The sequence below is a fragment of the Symphalangus syndactylus genome, chromosome 23 (genome assembly GCF_028878055.3).
Source record: "Symphalangus syndactylus isolate Jambi chromosome 23, NHGRI_mSymSyn1-v2.1_pri, whole genome shotgun sequence".
Lineage (NCBI taxonomy): Eukaryota > Metazoa > Chordata > Mammalia > Primates > Hylobatidae > Symphalangus > Symphalangus syndactylus.
This window is the reverse complement of record NC_072445.2, coordinates 27,701-45,785: the sequence shown is the minus strand read 5'-3', so window position 1 is coordinate 45,785 and position 18,085 is coordinate 27,701. Positions and strand designations below refer to the sequence as shown.

Genomic DNA, 18,085 nt, shown 5'->3' with positions numbered 1-18,085 from the left:
GCATTCAGGGATGAAGGAACAGGAGGCAGTTTTGCGGGTTTCTTAGGCACTGTTGCAGGTAAAACGTAACCTCATTGTGGAGAAGACTTTTTATATTGCAGTAATTGCCATTCTAGGAACAGGTGTTTGGAATTCTACTCAAGGGAAAACTGGAGATGGGAAAGGTTGGGAAGAGTAAGATAAAGCTTCCCTGGTTACGGCCCTGTGGAAAAATCACAGGAACAAGGCAGGAGAACAAGCAGAGTCCCTGGAGCCTTCCACTACATCTCAGTGCCTTTCCCAGGGACAGGATTGTATAGCGATGATAACACCATTGACTTCTGTGCCAATGCTGTTTATTTTGTGTCCAGCCAGAGACAGGATGTAATGATGGTGTGACAGGGGCCAACATGATAATATCATCACTTCCTGATCCTATATCATCAGGAAACAGAGTGTTCTTGATTTTTGTAAACAAAAAGTATTTTTTGTAAAATGCTTTGCTGTTTACACATTCATGATCTAATTTTAGGTCCCAAAGTGCTTTAGATGGAATGGTTATCCCACTCTTTACTGATACAAGGAGAAATTGAGCTCGAAGTTTAAATGATTTGTCCAAGTCGCAGATCTGTTATGGAAAGGGCTGCACTTAGAATTCTCCTTTTTCTGATTCAACACCCAGTACTCCTCCAGGAGAATATCATGTTTTCCTCAAGTCCTCATGTAGCAGACAGCACTCTAGAAAAAAAAAAGCACAGCACACACTGGCATAGTAAATGCCTCAAGAAATCTAAAATAAGAGTATCGTATTCAAACTCCTTAGTCATCTCTGACTTATTATTTCACATTTCTGGCTTTAGAGTTTGCTTACCAAATATTATAACCCAATGGGACAGCAACTTTACCAATCAAACAAAAATCATGTGGACCAATGTTTTTCAGTAACTTGTATTTTTGAAGGCAGAACAAATAGGAGAAGTTGAGGGAATCTCATACAAAAAGAATTTCCGGTGGCATCTTTTTTTTTTTTTTTTTGAGACGGAGTCTCGCTCTGTTGCCCAGGCTGGAGTGCAGTGGCGCGAACTCAGCTCACTGCAAGCTCTGCCTCCTGGGTTCATGCCATTCTCCTGCCTCAGCCTCCCGAGTAGCTGGGACCACAGGCGCCCACCACCACACCCGGATAATTTTTTTTGTATTTTTAGTAGACACGGGGTTTCACGGTGTTAGCCAGGATGGTCTTGATCTCCTGACCTCGTGATCTGCCCTCCTCTACCTCCCAAAGTGCTGGGATTACAGGCGTGAGCCACCGTGTCCAGCCTCCTGTAGCATCATTAAAGCTTAGAGGTAAATATTAGCTCAAAACCTCAGGTTCTTTAGGAAGCGGCCTCTGGTTGTCTGTTCTATGTATCCTCAAAGTTTGGTTTGGTAATAGATCAGAAAATTAGAAGAATAGAATTAGCAACTCTATGTGAAACCTGGTATGCTTCAAGCTGTAACACATTTCAAAGGCTATTTAAGATTCTAGAGTGCTAGGGAAAAGGCTTAAAATATTTCTATAGCTCCTGAGTGTCTAACTCTATATCAAGTACATGGCTGGCTCAACAAGTGATAGATAACATTTAATATTGCACTTTCTACATGTCAGGCATTGTTAGCCCTAACCCTAATCTTATGAAATAGGTACTATCATTATCATCTTCCTTTTATGGATGAGGAAACTGAAGCACAGAAAAGTCAAACTACTTGCCCAGAAACAGGAGTCAGAATCAGGATTGGCCTCAGCAGCCTAGAACCAGGGTGTGCTCTAAACCCAGACAGTACACAACCCTCCAACTGAATGTCCTTTATTCCCCAAAAATATCTGTTTTGTCTAAGGAGTGGATGTGTTGCATGCTCTGAAATACTCTATCTATTTACTTTCTTCCTTAGGCCAGATGTGGTGAGGGCTAGGAAAAGAGTTTGTTGGGAGCCCTGGTTCATCGGCCTCATCATCTTCATATCCCTGATCGTCCTGGCAGTGTGTATTGGACTCACTGTTCATTATGTGAGATATGGTAAGTATAAGCTGCCTTGGCATCATGTGATTTACCCCAAATATTTCCTCATACTTTGCTGTTTTGATTTGTCTCAGGCTTATTCATTCATTACTATGATTCATTTTCTCAGCCTGTACAAAGGAATCTTTACCTGCTTTGTCTCTTATTTAGTCCTCATAAGTCAAGGAGGATTCTTTTTTCTACCTTTGATGTAGTGATGCTTTCTGCTGGGAACAGCATGCTTATTTGCATCTTCCTTAATAAGCAATAAGTGAATATTAATCAAGGGAAAACTACAGGATAGCTAGAACCAATGTCTTGAGTTGTTTGAGGTCACAGGGCAAGCATCTTGATTTAAAATAATTCTGACCGGGTGCAGTGGCTCACGCCTGTAACCTCAGCACTTTGGGAGGCTGAGGCGGGTGGATCACTTGAGGTCAGGAGTTTGAGACCAGGCTGGCCAACATGGTGAAACCCCGTCTCTACCAAAAAAAAAAAAAAAAAAATAGCCAGGTGTGATGGTGTACACCTGCAGTCCCAATTCCTGGGGAGGCTGAGGCAGGAGAATCACTTGAACCCAGGAGGCGGAGGTTTCAGTGAGTGGAGATCACACCACTGCACTCCAGCCTGGGCAACAGAGAGAGACTCGGTCTCAAAAAGAAAAAAAAAAATCCAACTCGTTGAAATTCTGACATCCCAATAAATCAATGACACAATCTGGAGTCATAAAGAAGTAGGCTCTATTCTGTACCAGTAAGTTACAAAAATAGTCATAGTGATGTATTGTTGAGTAAGTGCCTATTTCTGTTATTAAAATCTCATCTTAGGGTATATTGTAGGTGATTAAAGAGGATAGGGTATGCCAAGAAAGCTCATTATAAAGACGTTCACCGTGCGGTTATCAGGTACCTCATTGCTAGATGAACTGTTAGTTGCTATGTTATTAGAAAGGTCTCCAGGGTACTTCAGAACTGTTCTTCTGGGATGTAACAACCCTTCTGAAGTTCCCTCCTGCTCTGCCTAGGGTTTTAATTACTTGACTCAACCATGACCTGTTAGTTTAATATCTTCCTCTGTTACTGGATTATACTTGGATGTTCAAGGCACCATAACCATAGAAGCTAATAACTTGATTCAAATTTAATTGGGACCTTGTTGAAGTTGCTTTCCAGTAACGAGAAAGAGTACTCTGTAACCTGGTTATCTTTACTATCCATGCAAGTGTAATCTCAATTTCCAAAGCAAGGTGGATCATTTCTGGATAGTTTAAAAAAACTCATTGTGGTTTTGAATTGCAATTCTCTGATGGCCAGTGATGATGAGCATTTTTTCTTCTGTCTTTTGACTGCATAAATATCTTCTTTTTAGAAGTGTCTGTTCATATTCTTCACCCAGTTGTTGATGGGGTTTTTTGTTTGTTTTTCTTATAAATTCGTTTGAGTTCATTGTAGATTCTGGATATTAGCCCTTTGTCAGATGAGTAGATTGCAAAAATTTTCTCCCATTCCGTAGGTTGCCTGTTCACTCTGATGGCGGTTTCTTTTGCTGTGCAGAAGCTCTTTAGTTTAATTAGATCCCATTTGTCAATTTTGGCTTTTTTTTTGCCATTGCTTCTGGTGTTTTAGACATGAATTCCTTGCCCATGCCTATGTCCTGAATGGTATTGCCTAGGTTTTCTTCTAGAGTTTTTATGGTTTTAGGTCTAACATTTAAGTCTTTAATTCATTTTGAATTAATTTTTGCATAAGGTGTAAGGAAGGGATCCAGTTTCAGCTTTCTACATATGACTAGCCAGTTTTCCCAGCACCAATTATTAAACAGAGAATCCTTTCCCCATTTCTTGTTTTTCTCAGGTTTGTCAAAGATCAGATGCTTGTAGATGTGTGGTATTATTTCTGATGGCTCTGTTCTATTCCATTGGTTTATATCTCTGTTTCGGTACCAGTACCATGCTGTTTTGGTAACTGTAGCCTTGTAGTATAGTTTGAATACAGGTAGTGTGATGTCTCCAGCTTTGTTCTTCCGTGTTAGGATTGTCTTGGCAATGCGGGCTCTTTTTTGGTTCCATATGAACTTTAAAGTAGTTTTTTTCCAATTCTGTGAAGAAAGTCATTGGTAGCTTGATGGGAATGGCATTGAATCTATAAATTACCTTGGGCAGGATGACCATTTTCACAATATTGATTCCTCCTAACCATGAGCATGGAATGTTCTTCCATTTGTTTGTACCCTCTTTCATTTCGCTGAGCAGTGGTTTGTAGTTCTCCTTGAAGAGGTCCTTCACATCCCTTGTAAGTTGGATTCCTAGATATTTTATTCTCTTTGAAGCAATTGTGAATTGCTCATGAACTGTTCACTCATGATTTGGCTCTCTGTTTTTCTGTTATTTGTGTATAAGAATGCTTGTGATTTTTGCACATTGATTTTGTGTCCTGAGACTTTGTGAGGTTGCTTATCAGCTTAAAGAGATTTTGGGCTGAGATGATGAGGTTTTCTAAATATACAGTCACGTTATCTGCAAATCATGGGCTTCTTTTCCAAATGTGGGAGAGCATGGCCTGCATGACTGCTGGCTTCCAGCACGTGGTGTGCAAACCCATGCCAGGGTGTGTAATTCACTGTAGCCCTTGATAGAATCTCAGGGGATAATGTTTGTTTTTTAATCTTCTGTTTATTACCCTCAGCCAATTAACTTCTATCTATAGTAGAAGATAATTTGCCAATTTTTTAACGGAAAAATACCGTGCTCCTTAAAAAGTCTTTTAGAAGCACAGCGTTTTCAATTTCATTACATTAAATTCACTAAAAGATAAAAAAAAGTGAAATGCACATATATAAGAAATTTTCTTTTTGCAAAATACTCTGTTTTGATTTGAAACGTTTGTGAATTTTCCATGCATGTGTCCAGATGCATAGGGAGTTTATTCACTCAATTAAGTTAAAACATTAGATAACATGGTAAATTCAAAAAGTAGTGAGGACACATTTTGTTTCTGTGTCTTTAACTGAGAAAACTGGCTGATGCCTCCTGTGTGCAAGCACTGTGTAGCTGACGCAGATACAGAAACCAAGGTTTTCTTACTTGCTGCTGCTGGCCCCGGCACTGGAGTTCTGCTCCGGGAGGGCAGGGTATCTGTTTTTATTATGACTCAGCAAGTGCCACACTAATACACACGGGTGTCTCTGCCCTCTAGTGGATCCTGGCAGGAAGTGGGAGCAAATGCGACTAAAAAAAAATGAAAGATTTAAAAAATGCTCATTATCTCCAGAGGGGATTTAATTCTAAGAGGAGGCTTTTTTTTTCTTTTTCAAATGGGCTGATGGGTAAAAATAATACAAGACTGGAGGCGTTGGAAAAAAGCACACTGCATTTGCCTTTTGGCATCTGTGATGACTGAGTCCTTCCTCAGCTCTGCCACAGGGAGCACATTCACACATATGTCACACATATACCAGGGTTAGGTCATAAAACCAACGGTTACCTGGAAGAAGCCACGAAGGCTATGAGACCAAATCTTCACCTAGAAGACACTTGATACTTCAGAAGCCGAGGCCCTGTGAGATGTCTCGGAGAGCTCAGCTGTGACCCTGCACTGTATGGAAGGGCGGGCCGTGGGGCCCAGGCAGGTGAAGAGAATTGTCCACTGTTGAGCATCGTCAGCCTAAAACCCACATGCAATGCTGTTGCTGCAGAACTGCTGACTGTTGAAGCCACAAACCACAGAAACAGACTCCCTTTATGGTCCTCACTGTGTAACTGGTGACTTTTCAGAAGATGAAGATTAAACATATTAATCATAAATTCAAAGTGTCAGAAGGAACACTAGGAGATTTTCTAACCTCTGCTACCATGACTTTTTTTTTGCAAGATTCGTGAATTATTGTAAATAAGGTCACAGAGGCCAAAGTGCTCCCCTGGTCATCCAGAAAGAGGCAGGCTGCTAAACCCCACGCCTGAGACATCTGTGTTTTCTTAGGATAATACAAAAATTAAATATAAGGGAGAGAGAGAGGGACAGAAAGAGACAGAGAGATAGAGAATTGGAGCTAAGAGGAAACATTTTCATGTTTTGCCCCCCAAAATTCCCAGTGAACATTCCCATTGCTAGCGGATGAAATCCAAGGCCCTGGCTCCAGGATCCTGCTCTTTCCTTTGGTGACTCTTGTGCAGATTTGGCATAAAACAATATGGAACTTGTTACACTTCTCTGGACAAGTCATTATGCTCATGCTTTTGGCTCACAGGCTCCACTTCCCTGGACACCTCTTTGCGGTAAGCTTCAAGTAATTCAGCTTCACCCGTCAGAGAAGAGCTCAGGTGTCACTTCCTCTAAGGACCTCCCTAGCCACCTCTCCAGCAGAAGGGCCCCCACATTGCTCTTTGCACCTCTGTCCCTTGAGGTGCTGCTGTCCTCTGTGGAGGGTTGAACCCCAGGAACTAGAGCACCTTTCATGCTGGAGACACTTGGCACTCAGTAAGTGTGTGCTGAGTGGATACAAGTGCATCAAGCTTGCACAGCCTTACAATGTGTACTCTCATGTCTGGAATAGATCCTTATTTTCATTCTTGGTAAAATGAGTAAGTGGGGCCGGGTGACCTATACTCTCCTTTCAAATCAGAAGTTCACATTGAGCCGGACATCAAATAGCTTCCCAGTCAGCGCCAGGTGAGGACCCAGGTTGTTCAATGTGCCCATGTCCCCCAAAGAGTGGGGAAAGCATGGAGAAATGGGACCAGCTCTGCTGTCTGCTGCCCAGTGCCAGCCAGCAACTCCAGGCTCACAAAGCCAAGGCAAAGGCACCTGCAGGAGATCTTGGTTGTTCACTAGCTGTGATTGGGCTGGGAGGGGAGTGTGTTCACTTCTAATTATCCAGGGACTAGCATGAGACAGTAAAGTTTGAAATGTGTTGTTTTTTTGTCTTGGCCAAAAAAAAAAAAAAAAAGGTGTTTTTAGCTTCTCATCCTTGGAGCCACTGACATTAGCTAAGGGCCTGATATTTTAAGAAAACTTGAAAATTAACTATGTGAACCAGTAATCTCCAAAGTAATATTTTGATAAATAGTGTAATTGTTTATCACAGCAAAACCATTGCTTAAGTGGGCAAAACTCAGGAGGATAGGAAAACACACTCTTGAAAGCAGGTGGTGATGCCCCGAAATTGAGCAAATGCAGGGACACGTGTTGTTCTACCCCAGGTCAGAGTGTGTCAGTCATCACTCGATGCCACTCACAGACCACCAACTTCAGAATATCTAGGTGTAAAGCTCTGTACAAAAGTCATAACATAATAATGTAAATAAATTATTATTTATATTACACTATTATATAATGCAAAGTCTATTAAAACATGTTTGTCTTCAAAGAATGGCCTTGGTTCCCGTGGGCAGTGTCTCCTCATGTAAAGGTAGTGCATTCCTGCTAAATCATGGACAAAACGGGCCTCCAGGAGCTGCAGGCTGCAGCAGCAGCAGCAGCTTCTCATCTCATCCTTCACTGCATGATACTGTTGTTGACTTCAAAAGGTCTTTTCGGTCTAGTTTTATCAACAGAGCTAGTATTTCATGAGGATCTACTACATACCAGGTTCCAGGAAGCTAAATGCCTTTTGTTTGTTATTACTCACTAAATAAAAATCACAACTCTCTTCCCATTTCTCACACAACAAAATTTAGCTGAGGGTGATTGAGTGACTTTCCCAGGGTCGCACAGCTACTAAGAGCAGAGTCGTGTTTAGGTTCATGTGGGAATGCTGAACACCAAAATGAACCAACAGAAGTATCATATATTCCAAAAGCCTACTCAAGCCATTTGTTCTTATTTTAAGGAAAATCTTTATGCCAATTTTAAACTCCAAATACTTACGAATGGCAGAGATTTACAGGTTTGATTCTGATGTAAGAAATGATGCTCATCAGCTGGTTACTGCTACCACCCCACAACCCTGAGCATACTGGACAAATGTCTAAGCCTCGTGGTTAGTGAGGACAATGCTGGTGGAGGCTGAAGTTGTCATGCAGTGACTCACACAAGCTTAGGCAGATTTGGTGATATATGACACAGAGATGCAAATAAATGCTGTAGCTGACACACACAGGCTGGCTCTGGGAGATGCAGAAGGAGCACATCACCCAAAATAGAGCCAGACAGACTTCTTTAAGGAAAGAGAAAAGGGGGTTGCATCTTAAAGAATGAAGAAGAGATTTGTCATGAGAGATGGGACAGGAAGTTCTTGAGAGGCAGAGGGAAAGCATGAGAATGTCAAGAAGGGAGGAGAGATTCTCGCACATCTGGGAAACTGACAATCCATCAGCACGGCCAGAAGGAAAATCAGGAGAAGGAGCGGAAATAATAGATGAGGCTGGATATAGAAGCAGGGTTGAAGCTGTGTTGATTGTGGTAAAGAGTAGTGATTCTATCCAGAAGGCAATAGTTAGCATTCTAAACAGAGACCTTTTAAAAGAAGAGTCAGCAAATATTTTCTGCGAAGGGCTAAATGTTAATTATTTTTTTCCAAGCCATATGGTCCCTCTCTCAATGACTCAGCTATTCCATTATACCATGAAAGTAGCCAGAGACATTATATAACACATGCATGACACTGTGTCCCAGTACATCTTTACTTACAAATGCAGAGTGTGTCAGACATCGCCCATGCATGGTAGTTTGCCACACCCTGTTTTAGAAAGCTCAGGTTTATGATGTGTTGGAGAACGCCTACAAGAGCTCTTCTTTTAAATGGTAGAGTGAACATACACTGGAATTCTATCCTGCTTGACCCCAGGTCTTGATAGCGAAAGGTAGAAAAGATAGATAGTAAATAGATAGATAGATAGATGATAGGCAGGTGGATAGATAGATGATAGATAAAGAAAATACATAGCTGTTCCAGAAAACAGAAATGGATAACTTCATGAACCAAAAACAAAGTAATATACTTTAGAAAGGAAGCAGGCTGGAAAACTCACAGTTGCAAAGCAAATAGAATTTCCAATTGCCTCTTGTAGCCCATTCCTGGAAGCAGTCACAGCCCAGTGTGTTTTGAATACTTCCTCTGTTTTTTGTTTGTTTGTTGTTTGCTTTTTTGTGGGGTTTTTGTTTTTGTTGTTTGCTTTTTTTAAAAAAAATTCCCTTTCTCTGCTTTTTTCACAGCAGCCTTTGTCATTTCAATGACAAAGAATTTCCAATTGCCTCTTGTAGCCCATTCACACCTTAAATCTGTGAAATCCTCATGTTTTCTTCTGCTGCATCCATAGTTCAAACAAAGATTAGGCAAAGCTAGACACATTCCTGAAGGAACCTAAGAAATTCATCTCTTTCTTTCTCTGGAATGAAATGAATTCTCTAGACCATCAGTTCTAATCTTCAAAAACCAAACCTGTTTGTGAGATCTCCTTCAAAAACTACTGTAGATTCCATAAACATGCTAAAATATTTATGTTTTTTAAATATTTGTTTTATTTGGAATCAATATATTTGTAATTTTAGTACTTGTATTAATATAAGGGAGAAATGTTTAAATCTGTCTATGCCATATGTGCCTCTCGCTTGTTGCCCAATTAATTGTAGCCTCAGGCTAAACTTTGGTTTCTGTATTTTTTTCAGAACAAATATAACTGATCTCAAAACATCTGCTTTTATTGTAGGAACTCGTGCTGCCATCTCCATTCCTCTCTCTTTTCTTGCAATCTGGGTGGAAGTTCTTTAATATGAAGATTTCAACCACCTTCACTCTACCATGTCCACTATCAGCACATTCAAATGTATCCAGCCAAGGCTGTCATCTTAGGCCAGGGATTTTTTAGGAATCTATTTTGCTCTGATGCGGCTGGCACCCCTTTGACTCAATTTATCACCCCAGTGCTCTTTTCATTTTAGGAGCCCAAGAGGGCAGAAAAAGAAGTAGGTGAGCAATTAAACCCTCTGAGTCAGGAGCGTCTCCCCTTGTGTTAAGCAATGTTGTAGAATATTTTATTTAGTAAGCTCCTAGCAATGAGCCACATGGCTGCTGAACACACATGCCTGCTTGCTGCTGTGAGCTCAGACACCATCATCATTAGTGTTTTCCACCCCTGGAGGGAATTATAAGGGCCATTTAATAACCTGTAAATCATAGAGAGTTAAAGGTGTTTCCCTGAAACACTGATGACAGAATGAAAGGTGAGGAGTGGTAGCCACATGTCAAAAGAGCAGGAAAGTCTCTCAGTGTGCGTTGTTGAAGAAATGCAGGTCTTTTTTCTTTTGGAAGTCTCCCTAGAAGGGGGTCAAGGACTCTGCCCATTCTAGGATGAAAAATTGGGATATTAGACACCCTCAGATGTTTACCCCAAGCCTTCATTTTGGGCTCTTAATTACTGGTTCATCCATCACAATGTCAAATGCTAAGCAGAGCATTTGGATCTCTCCACAGTCCAAATCAGCACCATCTTTTAAAGTTGAGTTTCTCATTATTCTCACCTGATATACCTTATTTATCCCACACCCACCCCAATAACATATTGTGCTCACTGTTATCTTTCAGACAACACTTGAATTTTACTCAGCCTGGAGTGCTCTTCACATGTCTTGTCCAGATCCAGTTTGGACTCATTCTTCAGCCCTGCATCAGTCAATGGGGGCTAGGTTAAACTGTGGTGACAAACAACCTCCAAATTTCAGTGGGTCAAAAATCTTCGTCATTTATTTACATCTCATCATGGGTCAGGTGAGAGGTAGCTCTGTGCTGTGTCATCCTAACACAGGAATCCAGACCGAAGGAGGGACCATCAATAAGATCCCCATTGCTATAGAAAAGAGAAAAAAGCATGCAGAATAGAACTCTGTTTCTTGGAGATCTCTTCTGAAAAAGTGACGTGTTATTTCATCTCACCTCCATTGGCAAAAAACAAACAAACAAAAAAGTCATGTGGCCATGCAAAAATTTAAGTAGGTAGGATGGAACAGTCAGAATGCATTCATAAAAAATGAACTGAAAATATTTGGAGAACAGCACCAATGACTATCATGAATGCCAACATGCATCCCTAACAACCCAGTACTATTACCCTCCAAACTTTTTATGTCTTGCAAAGGATTAGAACTTCACATCTGAAGCCATACCACTTAGAGGGAATGCAAAATACATAATGACATCTCCTTTAGGATATCCTTAGAGAATTCAAGGAAAAGAAGTTAAATAATTAAAAAGTGCTGTTGGGTACAGCTATTTAGAGCTAGAGGGTAAGATTAGAGATAGATCATAAAGATAATAATAGGGTTAGGGTTAGGGTTGGGATCTGGGTCAGAGTCAGGGCTGGAAGTATGGTTAGAGGTGGGGTCATGATCAGGGTCAAGATCAAAGTCAGGGTCAAAGTAAGGGTGAGAATTAGGGAGCAGGGTAGGGATCAGAGTTTAGGTTCAGGGTCAAAGTCTTGGGACAGGGTTAGGATTAGGATTAGAACCAGAGCTTTGTTCTCCTCAGGACCCACCCAAAGATGGGTCACCATGGCTTTGGAGCATGTCTACAGTGGTAGCGTGTCTACAGTGAAGACCAGAGTTTCATTGTCCTTAAGACTGACCTGGGGAGACGTGGCTGCAGGCCTTTGAGGAAGGTGAGGCAAAAGCTTCCTGTCTGCTCCCTGTGTGCTGAGGACGAACTCTGCCATAGGCTTTACTTTCACAAGTTATATTCTACAAGTCTTATTTTACAAAAGCATCCCTTCCTTGAGGCTTCAGCTGCTCACCACTGCTCATCATCATAGCGTGCCAGAACATATGGTAAGATTTGGGCTTGTTTCTGGGGAGATATCTTGATATAGAGAAAGGAGCAATGCTTAGAGTCACCATCAGCACCGTTGGGATGAAAGCTGGGGATGGGCAGAGGCTGGAGGAAACACGTGCAACCCTTGTAAACACTTTTATTCATGTTTTAATTACTCATTTTTCTTACAGTGTTAAAGTAGTAAAAATAGTATTGAAAAATTGAAAAGTAGGCATATTAAAACTTGCAACATTATTTAAGTTTACATATACTGTTTGTACCTCATCATTTTTCATTTTGTTGAGAAAGCCTAAGGTTAATTGGCAGCATATTTGTAATAGTAGACAGAATAATGTCTGTTTTATAAACATTGACATCCTACATTACATGTATGAACCCTGAAAATCTGAGACAGCTCTCAGATTTTTTAGAAAGTTTATTTTGCCAAGTTTGAGGATGCATGCCCATGAGGCCTCCTCAGGAGGTCCTGACAACATGGGCCCAAGGTGGTCGTGGCACAGCTTGGCTTTATACACTTTAGAGAGACATGAGACATCAATCAATATGTGTAAGATGTACATTGGTTCAGTCCAGAAAGGTGAGACAACTTGAAAAGAAGGCAAGACAGGGGGCTTCCAGGTCATAGGTAGGTAAGGGACAAATGGTTTCATTATTTTGCGTTGCCGATTACCCTCTCCAAATGAGACAATCAGATATGCATTTATCTTGGTGAGCAGATGGGTGACTTTGGATAGAATGGGAGGTAGATTTGCACTAAGCAGTTCCCAGCTTGACTTTTCCTTTTAGCTTTGTGATTTTGGGTCCCCAAGATTTATTTTCCCTTCACAAAGTCCAACATGTTTTCCTATGAGCATTAATTATTTATTGGGTAGTTCATTGCACAAATAAGACATAGATTTTTAAAAAACCATCAACTTCATGCCTAGCTACATAGACATAATTACATAGAAGCTCAATTAAATTTGCAAACATTCCAGAGTTTGGGTTCCCAATAATTCTTTGTGATTCTTTAAAAGGTAAAGTATTTTTTTCCCATAAAACATAGCAACATCGAAAATCACCCGTAGAATGTCCTGCCATTTTTGTTTCTCTAGTTTCCTCATTTTCTGCAAAGCCCCGCCGAGGAAATTGACTTTGAATATCCTTTTACACTCTTCTGTTTTAGAAAGCATTGTGGTAAAACATTGAATCTTCATGGTTGTAAGTTCTGTTCACATTCTTTCTTTCTTTGAATATTTTTTCCCAACGGCCAACATTTGATTCTGTTGTATTATGGCTAAAAGGTAGGCATGGGAACAAAATAAAGACAAGAAGTCTTTGGAATAAGTGATCTCATCACAATGAATGAATTTGCCATTGGAACATATTTTTACAAAGTCACTGTTTTGAAAATATTTAGCCATGAATTGAAACAGAGTCTGTAAGTTTATTTTTTTCCTGGTCTAAGGTGATCAGCATTTTAGAGAATGAACCCAGGACACAACCACAGCACAAGAAAAAATATGATAATGAAGCTTACACATACCTGTTACTACTGTAACAGAAAACATGTAAAGAACATTTGTTTTGATTTATGTATCAGTCTGCACTGTTTAATTTTTTGTGCCATAATGCTCTTACTTAAAAAAACAGGATTAGTTAACAATGTCAATTACTAGTAATTCACAGCATAAATAATTAAACAAGGAAGCATTAAAAAATATAACAATGTTTTAAATAAAGTTTTATTTTACATCTTTTTTTACTTACACAGAAATTGCCAAAAAAAAAGCAGAGATTTGCCATGTAGCCGCAACCTAGTTTCCTCTCATTAACATCTTCTATCAGTGTGTCTCACATGGCTTATTAATATCTTACATAATTTGTCACAGTTAATGAACCAATACTGATAGGCTTTTTTTTATTTTTTTATTTTTTATTTTATTTTATTTTATTTTTTGAGATGGAGTCTTGCTCTATCTCCCAGGCTGGAGTTCAGTGGCGCAATCTTGGCTCACTGCAGGCTCCACCTCCCGGGGTTCACGCCGTTCTCTTGCCTCAGCCTCCCACGTAGCTGGGACTACAGGCGCCCGCCACCTCGCCTGGCTAATTTTTTGTATTTTTAGTAGAGACGGGGTTTCACTGTGTTAGCCAGGATGGTCTCGATCTCCTGACCTCGTGATCCGCCCACCTCGGCCTCCCAAAGTGCTGGGATTACAGGCTTGAGCCACTGCACCTGGCTGATAAGCTATTATTAACTAAAGTTCATATTTCATTTGGACTCCCTTAGTTCTGTCTTACTCTGACCCAGGATCCCATCCAGGACCCCGCATGACATGTAGTCATCACGTAGGCTCTTCCTGGCTGTGATAGTGTGTCAGGCTTTCCATCTCTTGATAACCTTGATAGTACTGAGGAGGATTGGTCAGGAATTTTGTAGAATGTCCCCCATTGTCACTTCATGTTCTCAAGGTGAACTGTCATCTTTGATGTTCACTTGGATCATTTGGCAGAGCTACTGTTTGTCAGGTTTCTCCACTGTGAAGTTATTTTTTCTCCTTGTCAATACTGCATGTGTTCTTTTGGAGCAAGTCACTATGCAGAGCCCACACTTATGGAGTGAGGCGTTGGCTCCACCTTCTTGATGGCTGAGTGTCTACATCAATTATTTGGAATTCTTTTGCAAAGGAGATTTCTATGCAACTCCATTTGCTTAATCACCTATGTATACAAATACAGACACCTAGATAATTACTTTCAGCTTTAGTTATTATTCAACACTGCAGCATTGTGTTGCACAATTCATTCCTGTGTTGGCCATTGGTAGCTTTTATTATTGGCTCTTATTTTTCTTTGATATATTTCAATTTTTTTAGTACTTAATTACTTTCTGATACTTCAAGATTATCCTGGCTCCTATATTTACTGTCCCAGTTCTAGTATCAGACATTTCTTCAAAGAGCCTGATTCCTTTCAGAATGGTAGGAAAACTTACATCTGGCTGCTGAATGAGTACATTGTATCTTGTCCTTCATTAGCAATGCTAGGAATATATGTGTGTATCTAACCTACCTATACACACCTAATTTTAAAGTTTTCTATGTAGAACTGTGTGTCTCCATATTAAACTAAACATAAGTTTACATTTGAAGGGGTGGCCTGCCCCTCTACGCTTGTGGGTTTATCTCATCAGGTGGGATGAGAGACTGAGAAAAGAAATAAGACACAGAGACAAAGTATAGAGAAAGAAAAGTGGGCCCAGGGGACCGGCACTCAGCATAACAAGGACCTGCACTGGCACCAGTCTCTGGGTTCCCTCAATTTTTATTGATTATTATTTTCATTATCTTGGCAAGAGGAATGTGGTAGGAGAACAGGGTGATAATAAGAAGAAGCTCAGCGAAAAAAATGTGAGCAAAAGAAGCTATGTCATAATTAAGTTCAAGGGGAAGTACTATGCCTGAATGTGCACGTAGGCCAGATTTGTTTGTCTCCAACCAAACATCTCAGTGGAGTAAAGAATAACAAGGCAGCATTGCTGCCAACATGTCTCGCCTCCCGCCATAGGGCCGTTTTCCTCCTATCTCAGAATTGAACAATGTACAATCGGGTTTTATAACGAGATATTAAGTTCCCGGGGCAGACAGGAAACAGTGGTCTTCCTCCATTTCAGCTGCAAGAGGCTTTCCTCTTTTACTAATCCACCTCAGCACAGACCTTTTATGGGTGTGGGGCTGGGGGATGGTCAGGTCTTTCTCATCCCATGAGGCCATATTTCAGACAATCACATGGGGAGAAACCTTGGACAATATCCAGCTTTCCAGGGTAGAGGTCCTTGTGGCTTTTCACAGTGCATTGTGCCCCTGGTTTATTGACACTAGAGAATGGCAATGACTTTTACCAAGCATACTGCTTGTAAACATTTTGTTAGCAAGGCACATCCTGCACAGCCCTAGATCCCTTAAACCTTGATTCCAAACAACACATGTTTTTGTGAGCTCAAAAAGTTGGGGCTAAGTGGCTGGGGCAAAGTGACAAATTAACAGCATCTCAGCAAAGCAATTTTTCAAGGTACAGGTCAAATGGAGTTTCTTATGTCTTCCCTTTCTACATAGACACAGTAAAGTCTGATCTCTCTTTCCTTTCCCTACATTTCCCCCTTTTCTTTTTGACAAAACCGCCGTGGTCATCATGGCCCGTTCTCGCTGGTCACTGTCTCTCCGGAGCTGCTGGGTGCACCTGTAGACTAGCAATAGAGAGGACAGACATACAAGGATTAATATAAAATTTGCAATAGTGGAACTTCCAATGGCTTTAACCCAAGTGGCAGGGTTAAGATTTGTGAGGCTATCAACAGCTTTTACCATTGCCTCAGTTTCTGGCACCAGATTTAGCTGGGCTTTTGATGCCTCAAAAATTTGTTCTTTTAATTTTGAAATATCTAAAGTCAGATTATCTTCTCTTCCTTGTAAATGGCATCTAACCATGTCCCAATGATGTTCATATTCATTATAAGCTCTAGATGTCATACAAAAATCTGGTATATTCCAGTCACACTGTAACTGAAAAAGATATTCCAAGCTCATGAGCCTATCTCCCATCCAAATTACAGTTTGTCTAAGATGATTAATTTCGTTTGCCAATTTTTTATCTATTTGGGTCTGAGAATTCCACAATTTTGAGGAATTCTTTTGCCAATTATTTACATATTCTGCAGTTTGAACAGAGGAGTGTAAAGCAATTCCAGCAGCCACAGCAGTTGCTGTGACTGCAATAAGACCCATAATCACTGCAATCAAAGTAAAAATGAATCTTTTGGATCTAGTTAGAACTCCTTTTAATACCTCTGTTAAAATATAGATGGATGAGGAAGCCTCCCACAGTCGGTACATGGACACAGGGATCCCCATGCCCTCTCTTGCCCTCACTAGCAGAATATGGTGCTGCCAATCCAAAGTTGAATCAATGCAAGTAAACAATCTACAGTTTTCACAGGTTATAGTTTGGGAATCTGGTTTAAGATCTATGTTTCCTACAAATAGCATATAAGGGGGTTTTACACACCACATTTCCATGGATAGGGTGATTCTAACCTTCTATGAACCTGGTCCAGGCTTTCAGTTAAATCACTGTCATAGGCCAGATTAATGGGCCAGATGGATGGGACCTGTGAACACGATTGAGTCTGGCCCATACAATTATGATATAATTGGCCTCGAGGGGCCCAGTCTATAATAGTTCCGAATTCATTGTTTTGTAGTACCACTGCAGTATCAGCCACACATTCTTCCCAAACTAAGACTTCTGGGCTTTTTGATTCTTTGGGGATTTCCTTGGGGCCAGGCTTCCCCTTAGGCCTACATTGTAATGATCTTTGATAAGAAGGGTCCTGTAAATTATTTATCTGTGGCCTGAGTGACATTCCACTTACCATGTGATAAGTAAATCTACTGATGGCACTGACAGTAGGTACTTCTACCAACCAATTTTGGGCTGCAGGCATTAAGCATCCTGGTGCTTTCCCCAGGCAAATAGGAAGATAACGATACCCAATGGAAATGTTTATCATCATTCCTTCTTCTTCAGGTTGGGCAATGCCACCAATCATCTGTGGGGCCTGGTACCCATGCACTATTATTAACATATACTTCAATAGAATTACCCATCCAAGTGACTGCCTGAATTGAGGGTGGGAAAGGCACATAGGCCCAGTAGGTATAATTAGCTGCAGCTGCTCCTGCAGACATAGGGAGACTTACCACCATTTATACAATCATTAAAGCTGCAAGCAGCATATTCTCTGGAGTTTGTGTTACCCTTGTGTTCTTCAGGCTTTTTTCAGCCAACTGTGTCACCTTCTTTAGCTGGGCCCAGGACAGCAGCTCTGCTTTCTTTGTGGATGGCAACTTCACCTGTTCTTCTGATATCACCATTTTGTTCACCTGGTGAGTCGATGATGCTCGAGTGAGGGTTTTCCGTCTCCACGGAGGCACTTTTCCTTGCATCTCTGATGGGTGCATTGTAGAACTTCAAATGTCTAGCGGGTATCCAAACAGGAAGCTGATTTTCTCCTGGTGAAACACAAGCAAAACCTCTCCCCCATGTTATCACCTTACCTATTTCCCATGTATTATTTTTGATCTTTTCACCAAATCAGTTTTTCCTCATGTGAGCTGTTCTTTTTACCAGTAAAATGTTGTTCTGCGGAAGTAGTGGTCTGATTTCTATATATGTTTAAAAAATTTAAAGTATAGAGTGCTAGATTAAGTTGTATCTGGGGAGTGTTATACTCCTTACTCTGTTTTTCCTTTTTTTGTTTAACCCATTGAGCT

The 18,085-nt window shown here is 40.7% G+C and overlaps 1 protein-coding gene across 1 annotated transcript; it reads right to left on the bottom strand.

Annotated features, from left to right (window-relative positions):
• Window positions 1-10,697: 10,697 nt before the first annotated feature.
• On the bottom strand, window positions 10,698-17,467 carry LOC134735804 (endogenous retrovirus group K member 113 Env polyprotein-like; the record flags this gene model as incomplete). Its single annotated transcript, XM_063633295.1, is given in 5 exon segments — window positions 10,698-10,797; window positions 11,737-11,876; window positions 15,887-16,817; window positions 16,820-17,341; window positions 17,343-17,467. Coding segments are annotated over 5 exon segments (1,818 nt in total), but the record flags the coding sequence as incomplete, so codon positions are not given.
• Window positions 17,468-18,085: the final 618 nt, after the last annotated feature.